The sequence below is a fragment of the Tripterygium wilfordii genome, chromosome 11 (assembly GCF_013401445.1).
Source record: "Tripterygium wilfordii isolate XIE 37 chromosome 11, ASM1340144v1, whole genome shotgun sequence".
Taxonomy (NCBI): Eukaryota; Viridiplantae; Streptophyta; class Magnoliopsida; order Celastrales; family Celastraceae; genus Tripterygium; species Tripterygium wilfordii.
In genome coordinates this window covers 3,218,856-3,230,665 of record NC_052242.1, presented here as the reverse complement: position 1 = coordinate 3,230,665, position 11,810 = coordinate 3,218,856, and the positions used below count along the sequence as shown (strand labels likewise).

Genomic DNA, 11,810 nt, shown 5'->3' with positions numbered 1-11,810 from the left:
AATGATCGCAGTTGTTGAGGTGTATGGATGAAAATTGAAGTCCATACGTACTTTAAATGTTGTCCATGCACCTCAACAATGGAATCAACAATTGGGATCCCAATTCATGGGACATCCACTGCTGCTCTATTTAGCTTGTCTCAGACTTTGAATGCACATTATAAAATTCGTCTGAGAAACAAGTGAGCAACGGCAGTGAATAACATACCGGGATGAATGGCAAAAGCATCGTGTATTCATGAATTTTCGTACGTATTGGCTTGATCCCAAGTAGAACAAAATGCATTCTAAAAGATTATGCATGGCAAGGATGGTGGCAATTTGCTCTCATCGTAATCTGTGATTCTGTACCGTTCGCACTTTAATATTGATTCTCTATCATCAGGTCAGTATTTATTTATTTTTTTGCCTGTAATTTTCTGACTGACCTTCTTCATAACCCTAATCCTATCCCTTGTGTTCAAAGCCTTGAACATTGAAAAGAAACAATCGAGTTCAAGAGTCTCGAGTTTGAACTTGATGAACATTATTTGCACTTCACAGTTTATTAAGTACACCCCACAAACATTTTAAAAGCACTGATCTATAAACACTCCTCTTGACCCTATCGTTTCCCTCCTCATTCTCTCATTCTCCTTCCTTTCCCTCCTCCTTCTCTCCTATAGAGCATCTTCCCTAAATCGATGGGCGAGTCTTTGACAGGGTCTTGGTCAGTTGCTTCGACGGACTTATGGACACGGCCAAGGATGTGGTTAGATCATCATCATACCAATGCAAGAGGTTGGCCAGAGATGTTTGCTTCTAGGATCGAAAAATTCATGAAACTTTCATCCTCGAAGCCAAGTTAATAGCAACTGTGGAGTTGATAAATTGATTCAATGTCATCATATGCAGTAGCACGCGAAGCCTTCTTCATTTTGTTTAGGATTGATATGATTGTTTATCTCATTGTGGCTGTTAGAATATATAAAAGTAATTGAGTCATTGTGCATATATTTAGGATATACGAGATTGTATTTAGGGTTGTACAATACATTGATTTGAAGTAATGAGAAATACAGAATTTTCCACCGTTGTCTTCTTCGTAACAGTGGTTATTACTTGAATACTACTGCAACACTACTAAATGATTTTATGTTCATCTTTGTCTCTAGTTTCATGTTCTACTATAAGTATACTGTATTGGATGATGATACTCTGTTTTTGAATTGTCTCTGTATTGTTTTATGTTGTGCATGGGGTGCAGTATGTAAAATTTGAAAAAGAAAACCACAAAATGAGGTGAAATCAAAATTATCATGTTTTTAACTGGGATTTGTTTAGAGTGAGGTGTCGTCAGTAAATTATGGGATGCAAATAATGTTGATATTGAACTTTGAACATAGAAAATATTAACAAATTTATTACAAAATTATAACGTTACGCTTATTTTGATCACAAAGACAATGAGAGTTTAATTCTTGGTTCTCTCTATGACTCTGCACTCGAGTCTTGAAGCTCTCATATTATACAAAGATCCACTTCTCTTCAGATATTATTTTTCCCAGCTCTTCCTCTCTTTGACTTATGTCATATGTGACTGCGATGGTGTCCTTTGAAGGTTGACGAGAGAGTAGTAAGCTCCTGTGGGACCCTTACTCAACAAAGAGGAGTGGGTCCCTTTCTCCACCACTCTCCCTTTATCCAACACAGCAATCAGATCACAGTTCTGTATTGTACTTAATCTGTGAGCGACTACCACACTAGTCCTCCCCACCATCACGCGCTCAAGCGCGTCTTGCACCACTTTCTCTGACTGACTATCAAGCGCACTGGTAGCCTCGTCTAATAGTAACACTGCCGGGTTTTTAAGTATCGCACGCGCTATCGCAATGCGTTGCTTCTGGCCTCCTGAGAGCTGCACTCCTCTGTCCCCGCAATATGTCTCGAACCCGTCCTTTAATCCTGAAACGAAATCGTAAGCGTTCGCTGCCTTCGCTGCTTCGATGATCTCCGATTCATCGACTTTATTGGACGCTCCGTATACAATATTCTCTCTTATAGTTCCGGCGAACAACGTCGGTTCTTGACTGACAAGTGCGATGTGCTTCCTAACCGACCGTAGATTATACGATCTAATGTCTTTGCCGTCGATGTTTACTGTGCCCCTGAGTGGATCATAGAATCTCTCGATTAATCCAATGATGGTCGATTTCCCGGACCCACTCTGTCCAACCAACGCCGTTGATTTCCCTGCTTCGATCTTGATCGAGAATCCATTGAAGACCATCACATCGGGCCTAGCCGGGTACGCGAAGTCCACATATTTTAACTCTACATGGCCCTTTATTCTCTCGGGCCGGTACCCTTCTGGGTCGTCGGGCTCAATTTTTGTGACCCGGTCCAATACAGCAAACACGGACCCGACAGAGTCGGAGCCTTTAGCGAGGTCCGTGGTCATGCTTCCAGCGTCGGCTATGACCCGACCCGTACTCACCAAAATCATAAAGGTCTGGAAGAGCTCTTTAGGAGTGACGTGGCCTTCTGAAATGAGCTTCCCACCATACCAGAAGTCCAAGGCCCAAGTACAAGATGTTAGGCTTTGCGAAAACCCAAGCCCAAGGCCCGCATACCAAGATTGTTTTATAGCCTCACGTCTTGGGCCCTCCTCGGCCTTTTGGAGCATCTGCATGATTCGGCCTTGTGAACAGAAGGCGGTGATGATTCGGAGATTGGAGACGGCCTCGGCTGCAACTTTGCTGCATTCGTCTTGGGCCTTAATTGCCTTCTGCGACATACTCTTTAGCAAGACTCGACGAACGTAGAAGCAAACTATGATGATGGGCTGGACCGCTATCATCACAATAGCCAGCCTCCATGCAATGACCAGGCCCATTGTAAATGCTATTGTGACGGCTGATATGGTTTGTACAACGAGAGCCATTCTATCCCCCACCAGCGATCTCACCTGCCAACAAAGTCCCAACCAACAATAATTTTAGTCCCCAAAATCGCCTTATATATGAATGGAACAAATACGGAAAAATGATAAAAGATCACAGCAATAGCAATTGGTATCTCAGTATCCTAACTGTTAAGACATTTGACGAACATAATCTAAATGAATTCATGGGATGGAAATGAAATCTTGTCAATTGGGATATCAGATCAGCTGTCAGGATCCTTATCATTATTATACGCTCTGATAGCATACTTACCACATTGGCATCTTTAGCAAGTCGAGAGCAGACAGCACCAGTAGAATTCTCATCTTGGTCGAACCACCCCACTTCGAAAGTTAGAATTTTGGAGAGCATGCGTTCTCTAATCCTCTTAGTCAAGAACTCACCCATATAAGCAAAATTGTAATGCTGCCCAACATTGATGAGCAAGGACAAAACAGACAAGCCCAAGAAGCACAGTGCATAGAATCTGGTCTTCTTCTTAATCTCGTCATGACTTGGAAGAAAATACACAGAAATCATGGACCCCATCGCGAATGCATAGAGTGGTTGTACCGCACCGAATAATGTCGCACTGAAAATTCCCAAGCACGCTTGTTTCCACTCTGGAAGGTTCATAGCCAATAGTCTCCGAAATGACGGGACAGGGTACTTTTGCTCTTCGATCCAAAATCCTTCTCCTCCGCTCAGTGAAATACGACTCGGTGCCATTGAATTCGCGGAACTCGAACGGCTTACAAATGAAAGTCTGCGACTGCTGCTGTTGTTCATATCCAGATTCGAAATCGAGGAAGAGGGATTGTAAATGTCGTCTTGTTTGTTCGTCTGTTGTAGACGAATTAAGGACGTGTATAAACCGTCGTCGTTTTGGATTAACTCGTCGTGGGACCCGGTCTCCATGACCTGACCGTTCTGGACTACGGCAATGACGTCAGCGTTGCGGATGGTGGAGAGGCGGTGGGCGATGACTATGGTGGTCCGGCCTACGGTTGCCTTGTCGAGCGCCTCTTGTACGATTCTTTCCGATTCGGAGTCTAACGCGCTGGTGGCTTCGTCGAGGAGAAGGATTCGGGGGGCCTTGATTATTGCCCTGGCGATTGCGATTCTCTGCTTTTGTCCTCCTGACATTTGAACTCCTCTTTCACCGACCTGAATAAAAATTATTAGTTAATTAACTGTACAAAATAATTAAGTCGTAAAATATTTAGGGAATAATTATCTTCTCTTTAGTCAATGACACTGATACAATGTATCTATCTATCCTTAATTGGTGAGGTGTTTTTTTTTTACTAGTTAAATTACAAAATGATTCAACAATTTATTATCTCAGTTATCCCAATATTTGAATTGGACGCACAAAAATCAATTGAATTCGTGGGTTTCATATGATACACATAAAATATCGTGCATATAACTAAACAATTGAAATAACTCTGATATCAGCTACTGCTGAATCCCTAATCTTACTGAGTTAATTATGTCCCATCTTTCTGTGGCAAAATTGGTAGAAGATAAGTTGGTATTTATTGTATTCCACACTGTCAACGTTTGTTAAAAACAAACGTGGGTGCTCATTTTAAGGACTGAAAAAGGCATTTACATATTTGCAGGCGGAGAATGGATTGGGGGCCACATTGAGCAAGAAAAAAAACAAAAGAACTAGCACACAGATATAATATATATATATATATATATATATATACACGTTATGCATGATTGTGGGAGACATAATAATCATCTAATAAGACAAGCAAGCATGACATTATGTTCCAATAAAATTTAAAATTATGGTCAAATGGGGCAGGAACATAGAGTTTGCTATGGTTTTGTACTGTAGTGGTGGCAAAGAAGACAAGCAGTTGGAACAAACTAACCTGAGTATCATAACCGAGAGGCAACTGTGAGATGAAATTATGAGCATTGGAAGCTTTTGCAGCATCAACCACCTCATCAATTGTGGCATCTTCTTTGCCAAAAAGTATGTTCTCTTTGATCGATGTAGCAAACAGTGCAGGCTCCTGACTCACCAAACCCATCTGGGATCTAACCCACTTGAGCTGCAGCTTGTCAATAGCCACCCCATCCAGCAGTATTTCACCTCCAAGTGGGTCGTAAAATCTCTGCAACAGAGCAATCACTGTGGACTTTCCAGACCCACTACCACCCACCAATGCTACCGTCTTCGCCGCCGGAATTTTGAGACAAAAATCTTTGAAGATTATGCTCTCTGGTCTTGATGGGTATGCGAATTCTACGTGCCTGAAGTCCACTTCACCTGTCACATTCTCTAGGGTCTCACCCTCCATGTTTTCTGAATCAATTTTGGGTATTCTCCTCATTACTTCAATTATTCTTTCTCCAGCTGAGAATGCTTCGGAGAAGTACTTCAAGTTGGATAGACCCGCACCCAATGCCCTAATCAACAGTAAAAAAAAAACCCACTCACTCATCAATCTCAGACCGAAAATTGATAAAAATTTCAGCAGTTGATATCTGAGTTATTTCAATTCTTAAGCTTGACACATAAGATTCAAATCAATTTGTGGACTCCACATATATTACATAATACACATAAAATCTTATGCGAATAAGTCAACCGCCGGAGTATACCAACTACGGGAATTCCTAACAAAACAAAGAATAAAATGAAATTATTAAGGAGAGATAAAGCGCTTACAGTCCACCAACAGCAATTGCAGCGCCAACGGCGAACACTGTTCCTCCTTGTCCGCCATGGTACATCACCATTCTGCTGCCATAATAACACATGAAAGCCCAGATAGCGAAAGTGACGCCATTGCTTCCAATGGCAAGACCTTTCGCCAGACCTTGTCGCAGACCCAGTTTCACTGACCATTGTAGAGCTTCGGAGAATTCAGTGGTGGTTTTCTTTTCGCCAACAAAGGCGTAAACTGTTCTGACTGAAGATATTGCCTGCTCTGCTATTGTCCCTGCCTTGTTGTATTCCACTCTGATCTTTCTAGCGATCTCCATCAAAGTCCTTCCATAAACCAGACCAGGAATCACTAGAAGGACAACAAATGGAAAACCCACAATCGCCAGTCTCCATAGCATTATAAATCCAACCACGTAACTCCCAAAAAATAAGGAGCAGTTCATCAAAAAGTTCGGTACCTGCTCACAAATTTTCAACCAAAACTTCGATTGAGTACTTATTTTGATCAATTTTTTCATAGATTATTGAGATGTAAAAGGAAAATAAAAACCTTTTCACTTATAACATCTTGAATTACGAGACTATCATTGGAGACACTTGTGATGACCTCTGCAGTACTTGTGACATGTAAATCAAAGTAGCCTACATCCTGTCTTAACACAGCTTTCAAATATTTTGCTCTCATTCTTGTAGCCTGTCTCTCCCCTGTTCTTGTCCAACAATATCCCTCTGAAACCAAACCATCAAAATAAAAAAATTTACCCAGAATTCATTACAAATTCAGTCTCTGCAAAATTATTCAACAAGATCATGTTGATTACCTAGAAAACATACAACCCATGATGCACAAGCCACATACAATAAAACCACTGCATTCTGTCATCACCAACAACAACAAAAACAAAACAAAACAGAAATCATAATTAGTTAATAAAATTTGACACAGAATTAAAACAGGGTAACAGATTAAGATATGAACAAGAGACCTTGTTAATGCTGTGGGTGAAAGCATTTGGGTCTGATGAGCTACCGATGTTGTTCATCAATTTACTTGTGACGAGCAACACCACTGGAGTATTGAACCCATCACCGACGGACCCGATGAACCCAAGCACCATCAAACATATATCAACGCCGTCGGCGTGCATGAAAATGGACCTAATTGACCCAACTTTCTTCTTCTTGCTGCTGTTCTCCATACTGGTTTTCTTCTCCATTTCTGAAGAAACAAAAACCCAAAATAACCTGATTCTTTGAAAGAAAGAAAGACAGAAAATTTGTATACCGGCTCTTTAATTTACATCCAGAGAGAGTCTGTGAGTTGTCACGGGGAAGGAACAAATACAGAGGTGGCATGTATTTATAAAGAAACTAAAGCAAGGGACTCGTGATGGATGGATGGATACTGTGGTGGCCATCAGATTGGTGATGATAGCATGTGCGCAGGCCTATTATAATTAAGTTTTAACTTCCAGTGAGTGAACATCTATAGATTAACTGTTGACTTTAATCCCTCGCGTAATCATGTCCCCTGATAGCGTCATTAGTGACGCTAATGTACTGGGACCCACTCACAGCCAACTATTATACATAGCACCGTGAAAAACAAAAAAGTTTCTCCTTAAAATCGAATCTTGAATGCAAATATACCATGGTTTAGTTACCGGAGGTATATCTTGCATATGCTGTTTTTTGTTCAAATAGTTGCGGTTTTGACCGCAAGTACAAAGTTAATTTGTTATAGTATCAATCAAGTCATCTCTTGTTGGTTCGTAATATATATAACGATTGGACTCCTGCTATGCGTGAATTTTCTCATAAAAGTACAAATTTTAATAAGAATAATAATATATATGAGGTTTGAATTTTAATAAGAATAGCTGATACGTATATATACGGATCAGACTCCTGGGATGCATGGATTTTCTCTTTTGTATATTTAGGAAAATATAATCTATATATTTAGCATAATCAATAAACAAAATTTAGCACATAAAATAAAATAATATCTACCTAGATAAATTAACACATCGAAAAAAAGTAGGCTAACTTTATGAAAATAAAATTTAAAAATACTTTTTCAATCAATCAAAAAAAATACTTGTGATAAATAAGAAATAGAAATCAAAATAAATTAAAGTATAAAAAATTAGAAACAAATTAATTTTTTTAAGAATTTAGAGTTATCTCAGATGACCAAGAGATAGAAATAAGTAAAAATTTACTTATTTACAGAACTAGGGTAAAACATGAATCACCAACCTATAAGTCACTTAGGATAAAAACATGCATTCTGATTCTTCTCTCTACAATGTCTTCGCTAGTGATAGCTCTTTTTGATTAGGCTAAATTTCCATTTCAATAATCTCTTTATTTATATATATATATATATATATACATAATCTTTTGTAGCATATTAAATGTCAAATTTGTATACATCACAAATTAATATTCGGATTCTTAATTTTTTATTCTCTTTTGATATAAAATATGACAAATTCCCATAACCATTAATATTCCCATGCCTATCCCATCCTCTCCTCCCAATATTATTCTCTTTTATAGTCAATTACTCAATTTATTGGATAACCTAATGCAATCATATCTATGACCTCTTTTTCAAAACAATAGTTGATAATATGCAGGCATTGACAAAATATCGGTTGAAAATTGCAACCGAATAAATCGATTGTTAAAAAAGCTGTTGGTAATCTAGCAATTTCTTATAGTGTGAACACTTGTCAAGCCTGTTAAAATGTCCCACATCGAAATAATGTGGATATATAATACCCTTTATATGGGCAAGCCCCCCACTCTACTAACAAGACATTTTCTTAAACTTAAGTGAGTTGAGCTTAACCCACTTGCTTGGTCCTAACGAGGAATAAAGTCATGCTGATCCGATGTATCCACGAGAACCGAACAACCTAAAGCGGACAATATTATTGGTGTGAATGAGATGAGATTTACAACAAAGCCGGATATGGACTAAAAGATAGAGCAGTAAAAGTGATCCTACGATCAGCCTAAGATTAGGCCACAATCTTAGGCCATTAACATTAGATGGGCCATTTATTCTCAAATAAAGAGGGAGGCCCCCTCCCACGTTCTAGGAAGGACTAAAAATATCAGGAGACATATGAAGGTAAGGGGGAATTTTCTGATTACTAAAAACACACCACTTGAGATTGGAAACATATGAGTTTGGGCGTAGAATCCTTACCTTCTTGGGTCTAATACGCATTCTTATGATAAATAGTGTTACAAAATTTTGACCGATTAATTCTTGTTATATATATATTTTTTCATGCGAACTTAAAATAAATACCTAAAATGAAGACTTATATTTTCACGTTTAATTTGAAACACGTATATATGAGAACATATAATGGGGGATCTGTCCATAGCTTTTTATTTTATCATCAGATGTTCGGTCGACAATCAATGTTGGAATCAATCATATTTCATGTGGTAGATGCTCTGACATTGATATGTGTGTGTGTGTGTATATATATATATATCTTATTGGTTTTTGAGAACCATATATCAAGCTGGAGTCTCCACACAATTTATTAGTAGTTAGGGGATCGAAATCGAACTACAAATTTGTATAAAGAAATCGAGCCAAAACGACTATGTCAGTATGACCACACTAAATAAATTATTACGAATATATACTAGACTACAACATTACCTTTATCGGGTATTATTATTATTATTTTATCATAGATGTTCAAATGTCCATACTAAGGGGTGTTGCAAACGGTATCAACAATAGAGAATAAACGAAAATAAAGCGATCAAAAGAACAAGACACCAATATTTATGAGATTCGGTCAATTGTGTCCACGTCCTCGGAGTTGCAGAAAGTTTTCTCTATTTTATTTTAGTGAAAGAATACAAGATAGCGCTTACAGTGTTACAATCACAATTACATACCCTAACCCTAATAAGCTAGGCCGAAAAAACATTAAAGATCCCAAAAAAAAAATTCCCGGGGCCAGACCCCTACCCCCAAAAAAATCCACTCTTACAATGTGTTTGGATTGAGGGATTTGAAGGAAATGAAGAGAATGGGAGAGAAGGGAAGAGAATGGAAGGAATAATATTTTTCCCTCTCCTATGTTTGGATAGATAAAAAAAATGAAAGAAAAAAGTTAGTTTAATTTATTAATTTATCTTTATTTTTATGTTAAAGTGTCATGTGTAAGGGTAAAATAGGTTTTTAACATATTTATAACTTAATAAGTCATCCCTTCCCTCCAAATGACTCCATTTTGGGGAGGAAGAGAATGGAAATGGGAGTTTCCTTCCATTTCCCTTGTTTGGATAGTTTATAAAAAATTAAGAAGATGGATTTGAAGGGGAATTGAAGAGAAGATTTCATTAAATTTTTGTGAAAACTCTTTCTCCCCAAAATGGAGTCATTTGGAGGGAATGGATGATTTATTAAGTTATAAATATGTTAAAAAACCTATTTTACCCTTGTAAATAACACTCTAACATAAAAAACAAGGATAAATTAGTAAATTAAACTAATTTTATTTTCATTCTTTTTTTAACTATCCAAACATGAGAGAGGGGAAACTATTATTCCTTCCATTCTCTTCCCTTCCCTCCCCTCCCCTCCCCTTCTCTTCTCTCCCCTTCCCTCCAAATCCCTCAATCCAAACACACTCTTAGGATCCGCAACAAATCTTCTCCGGTCGAGTCATCAAACCGAGTCACCACGCACAAAACAGGCTCCATACTAAAATCCCAACTAAGGGAGTGGAAAAGAAATGGTAAATAAAGGCATAAAGAAAGCGTTGATATTCCAATTCTGTCATTATCATCTTAACACATATGTACAAAGAGATGGAGAGAAATGAGTCCTGCTGTTGCTGATGTGTTTTTCTATCTAGTTTAAATAAAATATATGTTAGATTCTAAGTATCCTAATTCAAGAAGGAAGTTTCAATAAAAGACAAAGAGAGAGCTGAAAAAGATGGAGAGTACTTAGGTTTTAATGTGTGTGTATATATATATATATATATATAGATTGTGGAAATTGTGCATGCCAAAAACCACCGAATTTGCCTAACTTTGAGATTTGATTTTGTGGCCAGCATTTCTTGATCTGCAAGTCTTGACGTTGTGGCCAGCATTTCTTGATCCGCAAGTCTTGACGTGTTAATTTCCAATATGTGCTCGTTGAAAATAAAACATAAATAGAGTAATTAATACTCTCAGCAGTAGTAAATATGTCACGTGATTATTAAATGTTATCAAAGAAGACAATTCAATTGAATCAATTGGGAACATCCGATCCATTAGTTGTAAGAACGGTGTATAGCATGTTCGAATCTTCCTCCCTTGTTTCAAAAAAAAAAATTAATTGAGAATTGCAGTTGAAAATTTTGAATTGCTCTGGATTTCTTTCATACTTTAATATGTTTGGGTGCTATTAGGTTTAGGGTTTATATTTCTTTTTTTTTTTCTATTATCCGTTTTTCTTTCTTTCAAAATTTTTTTTTCGTTTTCAAGTGATTTCATCTTTTTTATTTTGAAATGGACAATCAAAAACATGTTTTACACGTTACAATATACGATATCGCGGATCTCATATAATGACACGCAATTGTATAGTCGAATTAATTAAGTGGCAGGTAGAGTATGTGTTTTTTTTTAAAACAAGATAGAGTATGTGTTTTGAAATATTTTGAGGTTGAAATTACAATACAATTTACACATGGTAATTCTGTTGCATTGACATTTGACAACTAAATATGAATAAATAAATAAATAAATAAAAACTCTCGATGAAGAGAAGAGTGTTTAATTAGTTTATTACATTGGATATATAGTTATTCATGTGCTTTGTCAATTAATATCTTTTGTTTATTATTGTGTGTGTATATATATATATATATATGTAAATATATTTTTAATTTTTTGCGTGTAGATTTTCAACTTTCTAGAAGAGTACATGAAACGTATGTGGTGACGCATATGTTTAAAATGAAAAATAATTATAAAAGGAGTGGTATTAATTTGAGATGTCATTTGCTTCAATACGTATGATGAATCAATTTGCATGCGTCTCCAAAAGCGAAATGCTGAATTTTTTTCGTTTTGTTTTAGGAGTTTGTTGGATTTATTGTTTTGGTTTGTTGAGATATGTAACTGATATATTACTATACCTTACAAGA

The 11,810-nt window shown here is 37.2% G+C and overlaps 1 protein-coding gene across 1 annotated transcript; it reads right to left on the bottom strand.

The window, feature by feature from the left end:
• Positions 1-1,343: 1,343 nt before the first annotated feature.
• On the bottom strand, positions 1,344-6,961 carry LOC120009047 (ABC transporter B family member 15-like). Its single transcript, XM_038859489.1, has 7 exons — positions 6,606-6,961; positions 6,441-6,495; positions 6,170-6,348; positions 5,620-6,077; positions 4,817-5,357; positions 3,198-4,091; positions 1,344-2,947 (listed from the first exon to the last, which is right to left on the bottom strand). The coding sequence occupies exons 1-7, from the start codon at positions 6,834-6,836 to the stop codon at positions 1,565-1,567; spliced, it is 3,741 nt and encodes a 1,246-aa protein (XP_038715417.1). The 5' UTR covers positions 6,837-6,961; the 3' UTR covers positions 1,344-1,564.
• Between the last annotated feature and the right edge of the window lie 4,849 nt (positions 6,962-11,810).

What these genes read in the sequence shown, in the direction of transcription:
- LOC120009047 (XM_038859489.1), bottom strand. Translation starts at nt 6,836, where the DNA reads ATGGAGAAGAAAACCAGTATGGAGAACAGCAGCAAGAAGAAGAAAGTT. An exon ending in TCACCCACAGCATTAACAAG is followed by an intron (nt 6,496 to 6,605) that starts GTCTCTTGTTCA and finishes TGGTGATGACAG; the next exon opens with AATGCAGTGGTTTTATTGTA. An exon ending in TTGCTAAAGATGCCAATGTG is followed by an intron (nt 2,948 to 3,197) that starts GTAAGTATGCTA and finishes CTTTGTTGGCAG; the next exon opens with GTGAGATCGCTGGTGGGGGA.